The sequence below is a fragment of the Anabas testudineus genome, chromosome 4 (assembly GCF_900324465.2).
Source record: "Anabas testudineus chromosome 4, fAnaTes1.2, whole genome shotgun sequence".
NCBI lineage: Eukaryota > Metazoa > Chordata > Actinopteri > Anabantiformes > Anabantidae > Anabas > Anabas testudineus.
In genome coordinates this window covers 15036019-15058182 of record NC_046613.1, presented here as the reverse complement: position 1 = coordinate 15058182, position 22164 = coordinate 15036019, and the positions used below count along the sequence as shown (strand labels likewise).

The 22164-nt window shown below is 39.7% G+C and overlaps 1 protein-coding gene across 4 annotated transcripts in view; it reads right to left on the bottom strand.

The window, feature by feature from the left end:
• The window catches only part of opa1 (OPA1 mitochondrial dynamin like GTPase), a 32499-nt gene that overhangs the window by 5789 nt on the left and 4546 nt on the right, over positions 1–22164 (bottom strand). For 2 of the 4 annotated variants that reach the window (XM_026345121.1, XM_026345122.1), the window contains 24 exons: positions 22032–22108; positions 20355–20492; positions 17088–17141; positions 16818–16922; positions 16586–16672; positions 16169–16282; positions 15951–16031; positions 15789–15863; positions 15618–15689; positions 15376–15475; positions 14723–14853; positions 14303–14375; positions 13952–14024; positions 13755–13870; positions 12628–12692; positions 12292–12368; positions 11212–11377; positions 10769–10921; positions 10432–10540; positions 9915–9994; positions 9662–9802; positions 9436–9552; positions 9263–9356; positions 8758–8868 (listed from right to left, as the gene is read on the bottom strand). In XM_026345121.1, the coding sequence (XP_026200906.1) occupies positions 8758–8868; positions 9263–9356; positions 9436–9552; positions 9662–9802; positions 9915–9994; positions 10432–10540; positions 10769–10921; positions 11212–11377; positions 12292–12368; positions 12628–12692; positions 13755–13870; positions 13952–14024; positions 14303–14375; positions 14723–14853; positions 15376–15475; positions 15618–15689; positions 15789–15863; positions 15951–16031; positions 16169–16282; positions 16586–16672; positions 16818–16922; positions 17088–17141; positions 20355–20492; positions 22032–22108 (2409 nt within the window). The remainder of the gene's footprint in view (positions 1–8757; positions 8869–9262; positions 9357–9435; positions 9553–9661; positions 9803–9914; positions 9995–10431; positions 10541–10768; positions 10922–11211; positions 11378–12291; positions 12369–12627; positions 12693–13754; positions 13871–13951; positions 14025–14302; positions 14376–14722; positions 14854–15375; positions 15476–15617; positions 15690–15788; positions 15864–15950; positions 16032–16168; positions 16283–16585; positions 16673–16817; positions 16923–17087; positions 17142–20354; positions 20493–22031; positions 22109–22164) is intronic. The other 2 variants (XM_026345123.1, XM_026345124.1) reach the window with 1 other exon arrangement.

The following is a 22164-nucleotide window of genomic DNA, read 5'->3' as shown; positions in this document are numbered from 1 at the left end:
CTAATTGATGACTGTTTTTGGGCTGTGTGGTGTAGGTTTTATTGGCAACCATTGCGTTTGCCTTTGAAGGACAATACATTACAGATTTTAGTGCAGGCCTGGGGTGTTTAACTGTGAGAAGGCATACATGGAAAGTGTTCAGGTAATGATGCAACAGTGGAGAACAGACTAACTTATCATCAAGTATAGCAGTGAACGATCACCCTCACTTCCTATACCAATTCTTAAAACGTACAGAGCAACAGTAAGTCTACTTCTGGCTCATAGCATAAATCACAGCAAGTCAGGAGTGTGAAGATTTCCAAGACTTACCTTTTGCACCCAAATGGAAGCCTGTGCTGAACCTAAGTGGCAATTAATCTTGCAAAACCACATGGGCCTCAGGATATTATGCCGACAAGTCTGGTTCAAACTGAGATCCTGTCATAATCTCCTCGGACAAACTCCCCTCTGCGGAATCAGACACAGGTGTGTGGACCAATTCAACGAATGCCAAACTCCAGAATGCGAACACAAAAACACACACACACAAAGGTTTGAAAACACATGCATTCAAGCAAGTTGATAAGCAGGACTTATTGCGATATCCATTTTAATCAGTTTGTCCCAGTCATATCTTGACATGGTGCTGTCCCAGATACTCTGATTCAAACAAGATGACAGAGCCAAGACAGTCCAGCTCTGTTCTTCACGCTTGCTGCCACCAGGTAAATACATGTTCCCAACCTCTCTGGACCCCTCACACCTTGACAACCATATAACACTAAGGAGATAACAAATACACCTGGAATTCCATTGAGCCTTGAGAAAAGGCCTGTTTAGGCCTACAGGCTGGAGTCACTGAAGTGCAGAAGTTGTACTTGCAGATGCAGTATGGACAAGGTACTAGTGCCTTTAGTGCAACAGTGTTTTCTTAAAACAAGGATCACAAAGATCAAAAATACTATAGTGAAACATCCACAAAGTTAACCAATATTACCTTACCTTTCCTCTTTTTTAAATGAGTCTCAAACTCCTGGACTAGACAACGATAAATCAAAGAAAGTGTTTAACACATAATGACATGAGAAAATTCTAACACAAGGCTATCACTTTTTAACAGTTAAAGAGTAGGGATGCATGGTTTTCCAATTATGTCAACATGACTAGCACTTGATGTCAGACCTTTGTGTGTGTGTGTGTGTGTGAGAGAGAGTGACAAGAGGATCAGTGGGAATGGGTCCCTGGTGGCCTCACTGTACTGGAAACATGTGAACAGAAGCCTTACTGACATCCCCCACCCATCACACACCTCCTTTTCTTTCCTATTTTCCCACACATACTCTTCCTCCCTCCCTGAGGAGAGTGAAATGATCACCACTTTCATCATCACCTCCTGATCGGTTGTCATCAAAAACACACAGCTCTTTCTCCTTATTTCCTTTGTCCAATGGATTTATTTCTTGAGTTTGTGCCTAGGGGGGATATTCAAGAGCAGCCACATCATCTGCAGATGGTCTGTCAGTTACTTAATGGATGTCTATGTGTAGGAACCTTGTAGTACAAACATTATACACTATATAACAAGGTACTTATGTGATACATGCAAGCCTGTTTCACCAACATCACCACAAACTGTTATCAAAAGCTTATTATTTAGATACTGAGATAGCTTCAAACACTGTCTTTTCAAAATGTTTTGTAAAGACACTGCTGCTTCTTGACATGAGAGAAAGGGTCGATGAATTGGAGTTAATGGAACAAGTGCGTTGTAGAGGGAATACGAGGAAAGTGATAGATGATGAGAAAGTGTAAAGAGAAGCAGGTCATGATTATGGTAAATGGGGGCAGCTCACTGCTTGAACCTTTGCTGGAGAGAAGAAAGGAGTAAGAGGAAGAAAAGCCAAAGTGTTTTTCAGCAGTTTTATAAAAAACATTGACACTGTGTTAACAAGTATAACAAATAACAGCAAGCAACAGGGGAGCTATGATAATTGAAGACAGTGAGACGTAAAGAGGAACTAACTTTGTAAAAACAAAAAGAAAGAAAGATACCACATGTTTAACATCAGTCATGCTACTTATGATCTGCCTCGTAGGGAGAGATACAGTCAGTAAAGGTGATCATAAGATAGGCACAGAGAAACAAAATTCATAATATCATAGTCAAACTGATGATTCAAAGCTAAATGTTGAAAATGTGGAAGTTTAATGTAGACTATAAAAGAAAAACGTGACCTAGATGATCCTATATCTAAAACTATTAATGGACACTCTCAAGGCCAGGAGGAAGTCAGTAATAATAGGTGAAGGAAGCCTGCTGTGGTAAACCAAAAATAGTGACAAAAATGTCTTTTATACTGTACTACCATTGTTCTTTGCTAATCCAGGAGTGGAGACTGTACAAAGAGGGCTGTCATAAGATGTGGAAAAAGGCATAACAGTCCGTTGCAATAGAAAAGTAGTAAGCCTGTTCATTTCGGAAATCGCTTTCACACAACATTAACAGGATAAGATTAGAAAAAATGCCGAAGGGGCCGCCTCATCTGTGCCAGTGTTATGACAACTGTGGATCCAGTGTTTGTGTACTTGATGCTCCTGGGGGAAAATGGATCATTTGGCAGCAACTCTGAAGCCTGAGGTTTCCTCCTTCGTGGGAAAAAACTAACTTTTATTGTAAAGCTACTAAGCCTTTCAGTTTACCGTGCCACACTGCTAACTATCTTCAATTAAATTTAGAGACAATGAAAACTGTGCTCAGGAGTGAAATTGAGTGTTGCAGAGAGCCAAGAAGTTAGATATTTTGAGGGAAGACAGTATCTAAGAGGAAGCAACAGAAAAAAGTGTAGATGTAGAAACATAACAACAGATGAGGAAATTCAAATTCATAAAGGTCAGATTGAAGTAGGAGTGCAAGGGCAGGAACCTCAAACATGCCAAAGAGCAGACACCCTGTCTAGTATCTCACTGCACAAAACCTCCCCCTACGTTCCAAAATGCAGACCAGTTGACTCAGGTCATGTCTACAGTGATGTTAATAAATTTGAAACTACATCTTTTTTTTTTTTAAGTTTGTTTTGGTTTTCCATTCTTAATAAGATGGCATTCATGACCTGTGAAAGGATTCTGAGAAGAGTAACTGTAAAGATAGTTGAAGTGTAGAAGGTGAAAACTTCACTAACATTTAGTAGCAACTTTAGGAAGCTAACTTCCTGTATTCACTTAGTGTATATCCATACAAAAGTACTGTATAAAGCCCCATTGCTTATGAAACTATTCAGATTCATTTTCTGCTATATGTGTAAATGAAAGCAGAAATTGAGTGTGTCTCCAGGTTGTATTTCCAAAAGGTTAATATTTTGGTTAATATCTTGCCCAAGGTGTTGTGACAGTCAAATACAATTCTCCAATTTCCACAAGCACAGAACGTGATCATGCTGTAAGGGTTTTTGCAAGAGCAGCAACATCATGCTGATAGGCTCTGTTACTCTCTGCCCCGAGCGCAGGCACATGTGCACACAACACCTTAAGACGATACGTCATCCCTACAGCAGAGGAGAACAGAACACTTCTCATTGAGCCCTCACTAATCACTCTGGAGGAGGCTGCTCAAAGGAGCAGGAGGGGGAGGAGATGAAAGGAAATGAAGTGAGCGTGAGGCTAAGAGGACATTCCGGTGAGCAAGCCCAGACAACCAGAGCTTTATTGTGTTCTGCTTCTGCAGAAGAAAAAGGAAAAGGAGAAAGTGGCTGCATGTGCAAACGCGCAAACACTTCACACATTATCATTGTTCTTCAGAGCACCTTCTGTTGACACCTTTAATTCCTTAACCCCCAAAGAGCGTTAACACAAAAGCTGAAATTCATAACTTTCCACACATTGTTGTATTGAGCAATAATGAACGTATTGTAAAATGCTGTGTGATGGCCAGGTGTTCATTTGAATCAAGTATTCTTAGAGAAATAAAAAAAAATTAGCAACCAAACTAAGATTTTAATGGACTCAAAAGGCCTGTTTGTGGGTTAAAATGTGGTTATAGAGTAATAGGTAAAGTTAGGGTAAGGTGCTGTGTCCTCACAACTACATACAGTGCTGAACATATGTGTGTGTATGCAGGTGCGTGTGTTAGCGCTCCGCATCAGTCGGACAAGGCTGACAAACAGCCATGCAGACAACAATTTACAAAAACTGCAAGCAAAGGCTGTGGATCGCTAGTAGACAGATAAATTACTCATATTATTATTCTCCCATTACTAAATATGACAACCAACTCTTCACAATAGAGCAGTGATTCTGGAAACACTCTGGTATACTTCCGCTTTCTCAAACCAGCCATCAAAGTGGTTGTTCCAGAACAACACACACATACACACACTCACAAAATGCAGTTTCTATGAGGCGCAATGAAGCAGTTGAGCGGCATCACACTGCTCTCCTCAAAGTCCTGCGCTTGCACATTAGGCCTGGGCTTTGCTCCAGAGACGGCACTGTGCCATACAGCTGGTCTGGCACATGCTGACAAATACACACACCTCTTTGCAGTTTACATTGTACCACTTATTCATGGTGCTTTCACGGTCTTACTCATTGACGCACACACCTGACCTGTATTTGTAACCTGAGCAATGCTGGGCCCGTCTGCGAGTAGAGGCAGATTGCGCTTAACAGCAGACTGCCCCCGGGAACACATTTCTGCCTTTGTTAAGTGTGTTTATCCTTTCTGCTGCCGCCCATAGCTCTCTCTTTTCCCTCCATTTCTTACAGAAGATGCTGTTAGGTGAAGGTTGCCTAACCTCTCAGTTTCCCCAATTTTTCCCCTCTCCCTTTCTGTCAAGAGGGAGTAAAGGCAAAACAGGGACAGGGTCAGTTGGCCACAATTTCACAGAGGCAGTGAAACTGAGACAATCCAGACAGATAGAGGCATGTAAACGAAAGCTACCTGGATCAAGTAGCCTGTGGTATTAGCTGACTGACCTGCAGGTTCAGGCCATATTTTCTGCCAATTTGACCTGCTTGGCCAAAGAATGAGATGTGCGGGTGGTGGAGTTGAGGCTGCATAGTAATGCATAGAGTAAGGCTAATTCACAGTCATACAAAATCCCATGTCTTGCAGATGTGGTGTGTGCAGCTCAAAGCCTGTCTACAGCTGACATCAGTACAGAATGTGTGTTTTCAGTAGACAAAGAATGGGTGATATATTTATCCTATAAAGACAGTGTATTTGGAGAGATCAAAATTCTAGAAAATACAAAGAAATGCTACTTTGCTGCATTTACTCCTCCCAGATACCACTAACCGGACATGCCAATGCCTAAGTAATAAACCCAAAAGGCTCAAACAGGACTTATAAAGAGAATTTAAAGAGCACAAGTGGAACATTTCTGCAACAGAAACCTTTGGCTCTGGACTTTTACTCAAAAAAGAAGAAAAAAAAAAAAAAAAAAAAAAACACCCAAAAACTTGCCCCAAGGAAGTGTTCTCACTTTGTGCTTTGAGGCATGTCACACAGTCAGCCCATCAGCCATGCAGTTCAGTTCTAGACTGATGGACCCACATCCTCACGCCCACACACGCTGGTTTAGGCTGCATTACACAGAGAACCCTGTGCAAAGTGTCAGACAACTAATGACCCAGATCCTCCACTCACCCACTAACTCAACCTGACAGATTGACAAAGCTAAATGTCTGGAACAACATTTTCTTGGTAGGTGGAAAAGAAAAATCTGACATCACTAGAAAATGAGGACTTGGTAATATATGCAGGTTGAAAGGTATACTTGCAGAATACTGAAGTTATGTTACAAAAAAAAATGGGGTGTTTTATATACCTTTAGTATTTTTTTAGAAGCGTATTCATTTATTAGAGAGAAGACAGACAGGAAAGATACATGGGAAACATTTAACAAAATGCCTGGCCAAACACAAACCGGTACAGTTGTGGTTCATGGTCTGCACCGTCAACCCCTAGGCCACCAGGGTGCACAGAGTGGTGCTAAGTTTTGTATTAGAGTATAAGATTAAACTACAGTTTTCTTTTTTACCCTATCTTTTCTCCAGCTTGTTTCATTTCCTAGGGCTTTTACATTAATGCTTCGAAAATCCTGTGACATAATACAACCACATTATACCACTGATGGGAGTCTTCAGTGGTGGGAAGTGGGAATGCCATTGCTCTTTGGGAAAGTTTGGGATCAACATGCCTTATAGGATTTACAAGGCCAGGCAGGTCTGAGAATTCCTACGCTGTAGGATCCTGTGACAAAACCCAACCACATTCCCCTAGCACTGACTCGGTGGAGGGAAGTGGGAATGTCATTTCTGTTTGGGAAAGTTTGGGGTCGACTTGCCTTATTGGATTTGCAAGGCTGGGCAAGTCTCAGGATTCCTAGCAGTGTGGGGAATGGATAGAGGACCAGTGTGTGCGTGTGTGTTCTTTCCTCTAGGCTGGTGTTACAGAAAACCTGACTCCACTGCAGAGGAAGCAAAACAGTCACCTCTGTAATCTCCTCAGACTCAATCATATAGCAGTTTGTAATAGTTTGACAGTGTCTGCATGTATTTATATGCTTGTATGAAATTTGTGTTTATGTGTGACTCTGAATGTTTTCCATTTAGATGCACAATGCATTATGTATCCTGTTCCTACATGATATGAGTACTCATGTGCTTGTGTGTGTATTTACACTGGTAGTAACAAAGGAAAAAAGTAAATGAATGGGAGGTGTGTGTGTTTTCTTAAGGCGATAACCAAGTCTTGGTCAACGATATCAACACATACATAGACCAACCACTCAAGCCTTCTTTCATTCACCTGTAGACCTTTACAACACAAGTCCCCTATCAGTAGTCAGGAAGCCTACACTAAGAAGGGAACAATAGGTACTGTATGCACGTTTGCGTATGAACGCAAACGTAGAACACTCTTACTGGGTTAATGGATGAGTGTGTGAGACCTGAGCAACACCCAGAAGTTAGAATCTGATCAAATCAAAATGCTGCAGCAGGTAGTAGTAGACAACAGGACCAGAGGGCAGAAATTTGTCAACCTCAGCTGAAACCTAAGAATATTGCTAAGGCATGTGTCAGTCAGGAAAGTTGATAAAACTCTCTTTTAAATGTTTTTTTTTTTTTTTAAGGAATTCAATGGCATTTTGAGTGTAGGAATGAATCAGTTTAAATGAGCAATGTGTGTGAATTTTATACTTTGGTAGAAGTGTGAGTATACTTGTCAGTGTGTGTGCCTTTGTAGTGACAGGAACTATCATGATGTTTATCAGTAAATGTAATGCATACAGAGTTCTGAAATGGCACTTGGCCACTTTGTGAATACAAACCTTCCTTAGCAAGTAGAGTTTGCTGAGTAAGACCAAAGCTGCAGAGCCCTCAACACATATTGTACAAGTTGCTAATAGGAGGCTTCAGCAAGAAGACAGGTATAAATTAGTAGATATATAGTTTCCACCCCCAATAATCAGTGCAATTAAAGCACACTATGTTAACCACACTATAAAAATACTTCAGACAGTATATACAAAAATGTTTTTAAATTAGGTAAATGAGGAAACTTGCATTACATTTACTGATTCTCTATCTTACACACAATTGCACATTGGATGATTAAAAGTTTCCCCACAGGGGGGAATGTGGAGATTGGCCCACATACAGCATGTTTTCTGAGCCCTGTATCAGCAGGGAAATTTCCTGGAGAAAATCTGAAGTATAACCACTGTTAGTGGTGGCTGACAGTAGTTAGTATTCACCTCAAATTACCCCTGACGATAAAGCAAGACTTAAATGTCCATGAAGACAATATGCACAGGCTAGTCATTGATGGCACAGCCCAGACATAATTAATACATAACAACTAGAGTTGTTGTTAGTGGTGTGTGTTTGTACCAGTGCAGAAAGCACAAAAATCCTCTCCGTCCACCTCTGGTTTCCATTAACACCAAGCCATAACTGAAACCAGAGCCATATTGGTGGTCTCATGCAGGCCACATCCACAACATTTGTTGCAGAATCATATGTTTGGGTCTGACTGATGATTTTTTTTTTTAAAGAAGAAAATCTTTTTATTTTTTATATTCATGATTCATTTAGCATCAGCATAACCTAACTAAATTAGCAGCAGCAGTCCAATTTGGAAAGTCAATTTTCATCATTTGCATAGGTAAAACTAAAGAGGGTGGCATTAATAGAAAAAGCAACAGTTGCCATGGTCTGAAATTTGTTTTTGTATAAAAGAAATATAGAAACAGAGAGAGTGAGAGCCTGGGCTTGCCTTCTAGGCATATGGGCACTCTGCAAATTATTCTTGTTAAAGCTTTGCCTTAACAGACGGCTGAACTGTTGGCTGAACACACACAAACGCATCAGGGCCATGTATGTCAAATATGCTTAGTCTCACTGGACCGTTCATCCATTGACTTTGTACACATATGCAAAAGAAGTTATTTCAACCTGTCTGTACAGTATCAACTCAATGCATTAACTGGAAAAATCCTGCAGTCAGACTGGTTTCCTTAAGCACTACTGCCACCTACTGACAATTCCAAGATCATTATAATGGAAATACTACCTATTACCTGAAACTGAACAACATGAACATATATGAATGCATGGAAGCCCATGCATGATGCTAAGTTATGCTGAGGTCAAGTTTTGGATGACTATCATCTAATTAAAATTACTATGTAGGATTCCATATGTGTGATTACAACCAACCAATTTAGACCTTTAGATGAACATTTCTATTTTTCCAAGGTTTTTGTGTCTTACTGAGATCCTCAGCCAGCTGAACTCGGCGGCCAGTGATGAGCTGTGTCTTCTTCTCCAAGTCCTCCCCAAAGTCATCCAACACCTCCTTCACGTTTTTCTCCAACCGGCGCACTGATAAGGCAGATAGAGAAACACACAGCACAAAAATCAATATCTAATCCAGTAAGTAGCATCCAGTAATTTCTAGATTTTCTGGGATAAATCATATCTCTAAGTTCAGACTAGCAGAAATAAATGCTTAGCTGCCACATTCAAGCATAATTAGACAACAAGTATTTGATTTGGACTGTTTTTGGTGAACATTACATTCTGGAAAAACAATTTGCGCCCGAAATACTGTTTCAAACCGTGCACAAATTACAAACAGTGCAACTGATGTGTCAGAAAATGCAAACCCTGACATTAAAACATACTTTGATTTGTGTTTTGAGTGTTTGAAGCTTCTTTTTACATAAACAGAGGAAATCTGTTATATCATTCTTTCATCATAATTCTCAGTGTTTACCCTCAGTGTTGGTGAGCTGCTGTCGGAGAGTGTTGGCTGTGATGACCAGCATCCTCTGGATCCTCCAGAACAGTACCACATCATTGCACTCCAACTGTGAAAACATGCAGGCACACAGTTCAACTTTTTACACATTGCCCTGACGAGGGTACAAAAGACCCAACTCTCCTTACCTCAGAGTCAACAAAGTGTCGCTGGTAATAGTAAAAACCTCTCTTGCAGAGGTTACAGTGGGACAGTGCCTTCTGCAAGAAGTGTCGGCGATACAGCTGATGCCATGTATCTTTGATCTGTCAGAGGAAAGAAGTCAGTGTTAATGTGTGGCAGTCAACATCCAATTATTTTTCTAATCATTAATTTTTTATTTAAAAGCCAGTGACACAGGAGATGGGATCCCACCAGAACAGGGTCAACTTCAACCCCTCGTCCCTCCAAGTTCTTTCTAACTGTGGTGACCTCATCATTGGCCAAGTAAGCAGTGTGGTTATCGTGCAGCTTCAGCAAACGGTCCAGTTCGTTTTTGGTTTCATTACGAACGTGCTGAAATGTTAAAAGAAAGGGTGAATTCTAACCAGTGTGCCAGAAGTTTTTAGGGGAGCCTCTAAAACAACTGCAATTATACTTAGATACTTGAGACCACTTGAACTCAGACCTGATCTGGTGTGCGATTCTTCCAGTTCAGCCACCTCTGCTTCCAGTCTGGACCCACCATGTCTTTGATAACTGACTCATCTAAAAGAAGACAGAAAAGCAAAAGAGACAACAAAGAAAGGTTAAAAGAGAAAGACCGACACGTTACAGTATGACTATACAAGTTGGCACTTTCATTTAAAGGACTCACCATAAACATGAGATCATGCATCATAAATTCTGTGGTGCTAGCAAAACAGAACCTCTCATAGTGGAAGTGTACTGTAGCTATAGAACATACTAGACAAGATAACACAGAAGAATGATCACTTCTGACCAACTCTACCTAATGTGGCAGACATAATATCGTATTAATCCATGCTGGATATGTTTGGCTCTGATCTTTAAGCACGTTAATGTTTAAAGACGTTAATGTTTAACGTAAATCTTATCTACTACCTACTATGAGACATTTGGCAGCTAAAGTATCAGACGAGGAGTGAAGCACTGGTTGTATGAGGCCATTATGGCTTACGTACTGTCTTTAAGACGTGTCTGCAGAGTTTCTTCCATGAACTGGATTGCAGCATCCCACTGGGGCTTGTCTGTGATGGAACGGTCTTCTAGGGCATTATGCTGGATAACCCTCTGACAAACACAGAGACAAAAAAAAAAAAAAAAATCACATTATTATTAAATCTGCAAGGTAACAGCTATTCATAACATTCATGAGGGGACTTTACACCAATGTCAACAAGACCAGTTTCTTTAGAACTCATGGCACGTGATGATTAAATCGCCTTTAGGAAGGGACAAACTAAATCAACTTGTGCCTTCTGTATTCTTGCACTTGATGTGAATATACTGTGTGTTTACCAGGCTGTCCATGGCCCTCTCATTCCACTTGTGCCTCTTGATGCTCTCGTCCTTCACAGCCTCCTTGAGCTTGTCAAAAATATCGTCCTGGTCTTTGCCTTTGTATTCAGCCATGAAGCGGGCAAACTCCTCCTGCAGTGTCTCCCAGGCAACCTGATGGGGAGCAAAGCATATATGTGAAAGACAAGAATCATATAACCATAGGGTCATTACCTAGAGGAATATTTCTTGTAGTTTCTATAGGCTGTGGGACAGAAGCTGAACAAAATATTGGCACTAAAAACATTTAATACCAAATTAAGTGATAAGTCAGTTATGGCAATACCATAATGTATACCCATGCACAGAACCATCTAAAACTAATTTAAGGTTTTACTTTTAAAAATATTTAACCTCCTTTTTTTAGTATGACGAGAGTTATGAGAACATAAAGTCTGCTTTACCTCCAGTGCCTTGTGTGGAAGCTGCTTGTCGGTCCACTGCTTGAGCTTGATGTCTACAGTTGTGTTAAAGGTACCCGAGTCCATTGTTTGGGCGGCAGGCAGGTAAATGTTTTCAATCACATGAGTGGAAACACGTTCCCAGAGCTTCTTCTGCAGGATGGCCTCCCTGCAGGGGCAAAAAGATAATGCATGCTAGTTTCCAAAGAGAAACTCATGATTAGCTACTCTCTCTAGTGGTGCTTGTTGTGATATTTGTTCTGTGTTCTAATAAGCTGAATGTGCTACCTTAACGTGTTAACATCTTTTTTAGGTGTGGGATATCATTTTTCGATATGGATGCAAGATGGATCTAACAAGCAAGAGTGTTGTGAACAAAGCCTGTTTTAGGTGTCCAGCTCAGTTCTGTTGAGAGACCCAGTGGGGCAGGAAAAAATTCAGTGAAAAGGATTATTGTTGGCGAAGCTGCTTTCACTTTTGTAGTCAGTGCAATTGTCCTTGAATGTATATTTCAATGCAGCTCCACCATGACACTGTTAGCAGCTAACAGCCTCCCAACTCTATCTCTCCATGGCAGCATGACAATGTAACAAAACCTCCCTGAGTCCTCTTGAGACCAGAGCAGTGTTGTGCCTCTCTCATTTATCATAAACACACACTCATATTTCATTAAGCTCCCCTTTTGTTCGGCCTAACACTCCTCACTGTCAATAAATGCTATTTCCTATAGTGCTGGCTAGCCGCTGGCTGGCTAACAGGGCCACCCTGTTCCCATCCATGGGTCATTCATCAGAGTATTGATCTAGGGGAACTGATGGCTTGCACACTTGGGACAACCACAACACCATGCATACTGTACATATCATTTAGTAAGGTTTATTTGGAGTGAGGTATAACTACACATTCAGGTGCAGTTAAATGCATTCACAGAAAAACTTGCAGTTTGTTTTAAAACAGCTTTTTCTGATTGAGCTGAAGCAGCTGTATATACATGGTCAGAGCTCAGAGATCAGAGAGTACAAAAACAAATCACACTGTTTAGAGCATTTTTGATGAATAAGCTGTAGCTCATCATTAACTCACCAGTGCTGTGGGGTCACTTGACTCAAACTAATGACTTCATCCAATATTTCATTTTTGGCTTTTTCAAACAGTTCATTCTGTAAAAATAAAAAATAAGGCACATTTTAATAATATTGTGTTTTGGAGGGCTTTCATGTTGTACTATAATCTACATACTGTCTTTTATATTGGCATGCATTCTTTGTTTTTTTTTTTCTATAAATGCAATTTAGGACAGGCTTAAGTGTCGCAATATAGTGTTTTAACACAACAACTACAATATAAAATAAAAAAAAGGATTTTTTTTTCATACTATTTGTGTAACATGATCATTTAAGTGCCGTCTTTGTTTCTTACCCTGTCCAGCTCTCTCAAGCGAGGGTAGTTGTTCTTCCATTCTGTCTCCAGGTTGAAACGGGATGCTGGGGTGAGAAGGAAGAGTGATAATGAATACTTGTTTGAGCAAATGTTATCAACATAAATGTGTAATTTTCAGATAAGTGACATTATAATTAAATAGAAAGAATATCTGATTACACAGGTTTGATTTTTCAGAGTGTTCACCATCATGATGATGAAATTTATCTCCTGCATAATTTTATCACCATTGATGTTATGTCCTATCGAGCACTAAGTCTTAACAGACAATGACCATACAGGCAAAGAGTCAGCTTTGTTTTAACCTGGCGTGATAAAAAGGCTGCTTTAAGATTGCTAATGGTGTCAGTCATTTATTAAAAATAAAAGTGAACACTTCCTTTTTTAACTGGTCCTTTAAGAGGAGAAGATATGGGGCCAATCACATACTCTTTATCAAATGTTTTACTACTTTCATATGCACATAGGGACAGATGGTGAGAGAGAAACAAACACATACATAGACACAGCAAACCCGCTCTCCCTTTCTATAGCTCCCTATCCACAGTGGAGATTAGGCTAATTGCTGGTTTGTGGGGCCACTGCGGCGCCAAGCATGGAGGATGGAGGCCAGCTATGTGTGATTTGATGGGCTATGGATCAATAACAACACACAATGGGCCAATGGGAACTGCAGTCTCATAGCCATAAATCACCTGTGCTGTTAGCAATGGGCTTGTGATTGTCTAGACTAATTGTAGTTGGAAGGCGAGACTTGGGGGAGTGGAAAAGTGTGGCAGGGTAGTTTGAGTAAGACTAACACTGGCGGAAAAGTCGGGAAAAAGCAGTAGCACCTGTTCCCTGTGCAGTTTCATCTCATGAATTATAAAATCCTGCAATGTCCACTAACAAACAGACCTGATACTATTTCAATTTCAGTTTTATTGATATAGTACCAAATCACAACAAAAGTTGTCTTAAGCCACTTTACAGTGTAAGACCTTACAAAAAATATCACTGTATACTGACAAACCCGATAATCCCACTTGAGCAAGCGCCAGGCGACATTAGAGAAGAAACTATACTAGGTATAAAAAAAATCTACTAACAAGGAAGTCCAGTCCTACCTTTGAAGACATCAGCCTGCTGCTCAACAGACTCTCGAACCATCTTCCAGAAGCAGTCAGAAACAGCCAGACTCAGGTTCTTTGTGGTCACCTGATGGGCCTTCAACATGCCATCCCTAGTTGAATACATACATTAATTGTCAACTTGAAATTAATACAATTTAACATTTAATTGTGGTGTATCAAGTGTAACTTGCCTGAGTAATCTAGAGTTCTGGAAGAAGTCTTCCTCGTACTCTTTAATGGAGTCTATGCTTTCACCACTGCTTCCTACAAAGTGCAGCAGAACAAGGTGGCACAATTCAAGTTATGTTGAATTTCATACAGAATAATAACAATGTCCAATTTGTCTTGTATACTGTGAAACATAACATCTATTTATGAGTTCTAAATTATTCAGGTTTTAGGACATAAATTTAGGTACAAAAGCATGCTTGCACACATTATTTTGGAATAACCACAAAGGACTTCCAAGAAAGAATCCGGACGTGGTCATGATCTGTAAATCCTCATTAAATAATGTGAAATAATTTCTCTGTGGTAGTCACCTTTTCCCGTCACCACAGCAAAGTAGCCCAGGGCTTTCATGGGAAACAGCCTCCCTTCCACTATTTGTTGGATCTGAAAGAAGATGTTAAAGAAAGAATTTAAATTCTCAGTCTCCTCTGCCCGATATTACAAACTTCCTAAACATTGCCTCACTGCTCCCTCTTGTGGAGCAGCTGCATATTGTTGCCTCATAGACTTGGGTCAGTTCTTCCTGCACTGTTTTGAAGACATCTTCAAATAAAGCTGTTTTGCTTTTAGTTGAGCTGGTAATCATGATAATCAATAATTAATCATTTAGACAGATACTTGGTTTCATTCATCAAAGACCAGTATTTGTCAAGAAATAATGAGCATTATATGATTTTTGCTTTATTGGCACTGTACATTCAGTAGTTGATCAAGTAATAAGCCCATCTTACTCTGCTTGGGCTGGTCAGGTTCTTCTCAGCTAAATCCACCTTGGTCAAGACAAAGATGGTTCTCCTCCCTTGGGGGTCCATCTGGCTAACCAAGTCAGTTACAATGCTCCGCTCTGCATCCACACTGCCATCTGAACACACAGAAGAAAGGTCATAAGAAATAAGGGTGTATTGAAAATAAAAAAACATATATTAAAGAGCCTAAAAGTGACAAGATACTGGAATTTGGTGTTTTGCTCAAGATCACAGCAACAGGGCAAAGTGCAGAGAGTGGTCCTTTGACAGTCAGCCACCTACTAACCAACTGACACTACTGACATCTGATCCCTTTATACAGATGCATCTAAAAAATAATTATAATTTATTAAAAAAGTGATTTTTCTTTGTAGATTCATAATGTTAATTACACATAAAGTAAAATATTATAAGCCTTTATTCGTTTAAAGTTCAATGATAACAGGTTACAGCTCAAGATGATCACAAAGCTTGTATCTCAAAACATTACAATATTTAATTTTAAGATAAAAAAAAAGTATAGCAGAAATATTGTGTACCAAGTAAATTATAAAATAGTCCTTTTCACGATATTTTGATTATATTAGATGCACCTGTGTACGTTTATTGTAATTAGGAACAGTTTGCTCATGGCTCACCCTGAATACAAAGGATAATTGCATTGGGATTCTGCATGTAGGCCTTGCTGATGCTGAAGATGGTCTCCTTGGTATCTGTTGCCATTCCTGTAGTCACAGTCTGAGAAAGAAAGAAGAAAAAAAAAACTGTAATAGCTGGATTTGAATTCCTCTATTCAAAAAGTATGACTTCAATTCTCAAAATATTTTCGAAGACATTTGTAAATCCTGCCAACCTTACAAATTTAAAAATGCATACTCACACTGATGACACCAGGTAAGTCAACAAGTACCATCCTCTGGATGCCAGGGCCTTTGACACTCAACGATATTGTCTGATATGAAACAACACAAAGAGTTCTTCTATTAAACGTTGAATTCAATAAATAAGTAGCTGGTTTGTCAGCAATCTGAATAAAAGTATTCTGCCCAACCTCAGAGCTGACTGTCTGTCCCTCTTTTACGCTCTTCCTCATCCTCAACTCAATCTCATGCCTCAGAGCAGCCAGCTGCAGGACAGTGGAAGAGAGGCAAGGTATTAAAGTGTAAACAGGTAAATAACTAGGTGCTAAAGTTTATATTAGGTGAATACTTACATCCTCCTCCTTGGTAAGGTCAAACTCTCGGCCACTATCCTTGAAGATGGCCACATGATGGGGGCCTTCACTTAGTGTAACCTGAACAAAGAAGATGAGGATTGTTAAGACGGTCAGTGTAATTCTGATTATGGCTTAACAACATGGAAGTCACTGGTATTAAAAAGCAGCATAAAGAAGATAATTACACAAACATAAACGTGTCTGAGTCAACACACCTTGACAGGAGAGCGTGTCATCATCTCTCCTGAGCCCCGAGGAAAGATCCTGGCCTGGGCTATCATCTCCAAAACACTAGTCTTCCCCGCACTCTGATCCCCAACCACAACAACCTGAAATACAAGAGGAGAACGAGGGTGAGGACATGGACATAGTACATAAACAGATTAAAAGAGGATAGAAGAAGGGAAAAAATAAATGGAGAGAGGAAGATCAATGATCAGAGTTTTACTTACAAAAATTTAACATTTTAATCAAGGAATTAAAAATAAATTACAAATGACAGCTACATTTCTGTACATCATAAACAAATCCTAAGCAAGTGAGAGCATTTCTAATAAGTAACAGAACTAATACAAACCTTAAAAAGAAAACCCCTTACAGTGAAAAAGGAAATAAATTCACATGCCACTTACCCTGGGTAGGTGGTCCTGGGTGTTGTAGTTAGCATCATAATCGGACAAGATATCGAGCACTTCAGAATACATGTCAATAAGGGATTTCTACATGAAGAGAAACAAAAATGAACATTAACATTAATAGTTTGCATATTTACATTAACTTTCAAAGCTTAACAACAAGTAAAGGGAAATAATTAAACTAGTACCCAGATCAGCATCAAATGTTTATCTGTGTGATACAACCCACCTTCACTTTCCTTTGATGAATCCCTTTATCATCTTTTTGCAGCACCACTTTTCTCAACTCTTTATTCTCCTTCTCCAGTCTCTCCAGCATGCGCTGATATTTAAGCTATGGGATGAACAGTAGAATATGATCAACAATCAGCATCGACCACACTTATATATACTGAGTTCTGTGTATTGATGCTATTCTGTATTTGTGTTGGTGTGGATCTTTTCTGGTTGTGGTTGCCCTTCTTTCTGTCTGAGAGCAACAACACAACAACTACTGTACCTGTGTACGGAGTAGTTCCTCTTGAAGCTGGTCTACCTTCTCTTTGTCTGATGACTACATATTGAAGTAGAAAAATAGAAAACAACAACTATGTTAATGCTTCCTTTCTGTTTTACAAATAACGGCATCCCATGACTCTCACTTTACAGCTTCACAAGCATGAAATCCCACCAGCGCCACCAACGTTCACTACAAGCACTGTTTTACAGAGAGAACCAGAGTTAAGTCAAGTTAATGCAAAAAGAGAAAATGGTCAAAACAAAATCAGTTTTCAGACAGACAAGTCACAAGAAGAGCTCTGAAAAGTACTATTGAATTTAACAGCAAAATTATTAAGTTATTAAGTCATTACAGCTTGATTTATAATTGAGGAAATCTCATTTGATTATGTATTTTGTGCAACGTGTTTGTCGGGAATAGAGTCAGGACAGAAAGAAGAAGACACAGCAACCATGAAATAATGGGATTGGCAGCAGAGGAAAGGAAATTAAAAACACAAACAGACATGCCAAACTACTTAACCAAAGAATGTTTCTTCACTTCTACACCACACAGACGGTACAAGAAGTGTGCAGTACACCTGCAACACATTCTATGACCGATAGAAACAGTGTATTAAAATATTTTAAATTCCCATAGTTAAGAGAATTATTTAGGCATCACAAACACGTTTCTGAGCTTTAAGACTCAACCTCAATGTTGACAGCTTGTCTATTAAAGGTAATATTAAAAAATGCTGCTCAGACCATGCAGTCAGTAACAACGGGTTGCCACTTCACTCCATGCAATGCTTCTGTACATTAGAGTGCTGAAGATGATTATGCATGTGTTTGAGAGTGAGGCAAAGGCTAAAATGTCACTTCTGACACCAGGCCATCCTGGTCCATGCATGCCTTATTCGCAGCCCAAAGCAAATCTTAGCACAGCCTGACAGACCATGGGTTAATACATGGAGGCTACTGCTGGGTATTGTATGGGACAGACTAAAGGACAAGCTGATTTGTTTGCACTACTGATATTTTAAAATTTATTTAAAAAAGTATGTGCGCACCCCTAACACATGCTGCTCTTGCTTCAAGTAGAGTAGACACAAACATCAGTAAAATGTAATGCAATCCAATGTAATGGAGCAATGCAATAAATACTTAAAGAGAATAATTTTGTGTTTCTGCTACACAAAAATACTGACTTTTAACAGAAATTATTTATTGCATGGCCACAACATTGGACTGTATTACTGTGCATATTATTTTGTCGTTGTTCATGTTGTTGTGTCCTTCATTCCCCATATTTAAGGGAGCAACAGAAAGCATAGCCAACAACATTTACAGTCAGGCACGAAATTATTCATATCCCTGGCAAATTCTGAATTAAAGTTACTTTTATTCAACCTGCAAGTTTTGTTTGACCTGCAATGACACAGGCGTCTTCCAAAAGATACTAAGATGATATACAAGAGGCATCATTTTGGAAAAAAATATTACTCATCTTTTATTTACATTTGAACAAAAAATGGCATGTTCAAAATTATTCATACCCTTCTCAGTAATCAACAGAAAAGTATTTATTGGCTATTACAGCAATCAAACGCTTCCTATAATTGCTGACCAGCTTTTTGCAGGTCTCCACTGGTATTATTTTAGCGATGAGCTCCAACCCTTACAGGTTGGCGGGTCTCCTTGCCATTACCCTGATCTTTAGCTCCCCCAACAGATTCTCAATTGGATTTAAGTCAGGACTCTGGCTGGGCCACTGCAAAATGTTTTTGTCCATTTCTTCACCACTTTTAATGTGCGTTTTGGGGTGTTGTCATGCTGTAATGTCCACTTGTGCCCAAGGCCAAGTTTCTCTGCAGACTGCTTGATAATGTTGTTGTTGAGAATTTTGATGTATTGCTCCTTTTTCATAGTGCCGTTTACTGTGCTTGGGTTCCCTGGTCCACCGGCTGAAAAACACCCCCAAAACATTAGGTTCCCACCACCATGTTTGACAGTGGGAATGGTGTTCTTAGGGTTGAAGGCTTCTTTCATCTGATCATAAAACAGAAGACCAGAAGTCCTCTTCTTTGTCCAGATGAGCACTTGCAAAGGTCAAGCAGGCTTTTGTGTGCCTTATCTGGAGAAGTGGTGTCCTCCTTGGTCTGCGTCCGTGGGACCCAGCGGTGTGCAATGTTCGTTGGATTGTCTGCCTTGAGATGTTGCCACCAGCAGAGCCCAGATTCATCAGGATGGCCTTGGTGGTGGTCCTTTGATTCTTTTTTACCTCTCTCACTATCCTCCTGGCCAACACAGGTGTCACTTTTGGCTTCCGACCACGTCGTCTGAGATTTTTCATAGTGCGGAACGTCTCATATTTTTTAATAATACTTCGCACTGTAGCCACTGAAACTTCAAAACATTTAGATATGGTCTTATAGCCCTTTCCTGACTTGTGAGCAGCCACAATGTGCAGCCGCAGGTCCTCAGTGGGCTCCTTTGTTTTAGCCATGACTGTCCACAAGCTAACAGCGGAAACCTTCTGTTTTTCTTCTGTTGAGTTGATTAAAACTGTTCCCAATGAATCAGGGTCATTAGGATGCTTTACAACAACTTGGACTATTTGAAATGGTATAAAACTTTGGTGGACTATGGATTTTCCCATAAACTGTGACAGTTTGCAAAGGGTATGAATAATTTTGGACATGCCACTTTTTGTTCAAATGTAAATAAAACACAAGTAGTAATTTTTTCCACAATGATGCCTCTTGTACATCGTCTCATTATCTTTTGGGAGAAGCCTGTGTCATTTCCGGTAAAAAAAAAAAAAACTTGAATTAAAGTAACTTAAAGTCAGAATTTACCAGGGGTATGAATAATTTCGGGCTTGACTGTAGATCTATAAAAAAGAAAGTGATACAGAGTGTCTATATAACTCTACTCACTAATTAAATCTTGAAATTAAATTAGATGACAACTGTACCCTAATTGAAACTCTTGTCTTTACTGACCTCCATTGGTTTAACTTCTCACCTTGCTGCAGTGATAATGAAGTGTACTACAAGGTACATGAGTACACTGTGACATCACTGGGTGCTAGAGAGCACACTTCTGACCACACCCAACAGTCCCCAATGAGTGATGCTGGGTGTGATCGGAGGTGCAACACACTTAAAGCACTCAACAAGCAAAGCAACACCAGTATTGGCTGCCAGTAAATATAATATATATTCCATTCCTACTCTGTAGGGCTGATCTTTTGGGAGCTGCCTAAGTGGCGTGGGACCTTCACCTTGGGTTTCTGTTGAGGGGGGTTGGGAGCAGGACCTGGCGGTGGGGGACGCGCGCTATTGGCTGCAGCAGCACGCCGGACCTCCTCCTCGTGCCGCTGGATCTGCTGCTGAATAAGTATGAGTTCGCCAAGTAGACCCTGGTGGGGTACGTCATAGTGAGAGAGAGGTAGGAGCAGCAAAACATACAACAACCAGCTTCTGGGCTGATCATCCATACAGGAAAAGGCTGCATTTAAATACAGGGCTACAACAGTGTCTACGGTCCTGGCATTGGTGCTATTCAGGCTGGAGAATCACAATTAGTCAAGGGTCAAGTCTAACCAGGTCTTAGGCTTTGGTAATCTTGCCACAATTATCAGTGCAACCCAACAAAGTCAGCCTTTCTCACCCACAAAAGGGAGATGCCAAACTTTGCCAGACTGAAGGCAGAAAAGGTGACTAATACCACAACCAGCACCTCTCAGCAAGTGGCAACAACAGTGACCACATACACTGAAACAGATTTTTCTAATTAGCAGTATAAACGTATAGAATAAAGTAAAGTTCATATGTCAAAGTTGTAATGTACAGGGAGATAATGTTAGGCAGTTGTGAGCATTATCAGCCTGATGATGCTGATGATTAAATAAGCAAAGCAAGCACTAGTATATTGCTCAATCTGTGATGCAGCACAAAACATACTATAGAGCAGGGGAATTTTGCTTTGAGTTAGGGGTCCCCAACATGACATAACTGTCAGTGCTAATGTTTGCTTCTTTGTTTAATGAAGATGTCAAAAAGAATGAAAGCTATCATCTATTATGCAGATGCCCTCAAATAAAAAAAATCATAATTCCCTCATGTAGACTTGTTTTCAAACCTCTGTATAGTTAAAAAAAACACAAAAACTAGAAACAACATACACATATTATGGGATATGAAACATACTCACTTTGTAGAAAAGGATAATAAACAAAATCCAACAAGAAATTAAATAAGCACATGAAACATTTTGAATGATATATTGTAGAAGAGGAAAAGGTCGCCATCAACGAGACCGAGAAAACAACAGTCGATGGATGACAAGGAGTAAAGGGAAGTTTGATTATCAGAATGAGTGCTATCCAAGAAGCCCTGTGTTCATTTTAAAACCTTAGAAATGTTTAGGTAATGCCACATATCAGAATAAGCTTCTCTGAAGTAATTGCAATTAGTTTGTCCACTAGTGTTGACAACTAACATCTTGAAAGGCACTATAATCAGACATTCTATTACCATAACATTGCTACAAGGCCACACATTTTTCTTAATAAAAGCTGCTCTGGTAGTTTCTCTGTGGGAAATCTTCCCCAGATTATATTGTTTTCTATGTTTGTACATACATATGAGGCTGAATAAAATGAGCTGTGTTTCTACAGTATGTTATTGTATACAGAATGCTGCAAATTAATTTTTATTGTAACTGTCAATTTGACACCAACTATCTTGCAACTGTCCTGCAATTTATATATAATGTGTTTATGATTAGTTATGCACACAGGTTGTACACTTTGTGGACAAAAAGCTCCTACCTTCCTCGTAGTAATTTTTGGGTCAGGGTTTTATCACTAAAGTGAAATGCATTTAAGTTGGAGAAGAAGCAGAGTGAGACCAAGCTACACTGAAGAGGAGAGTGTTAGCAGGTTTTATAAACTTGCCTTTTTGTACTGCTTGTCATCTTGTGTGGCTGCAGCAGAAGAATCTGTGGCTTTCAATGGAGGACTGCCTGAGGTTTCTACCAAAGGAGACATAACACAAAATAAGATTAGTAATAAAAATGCATCACAGACT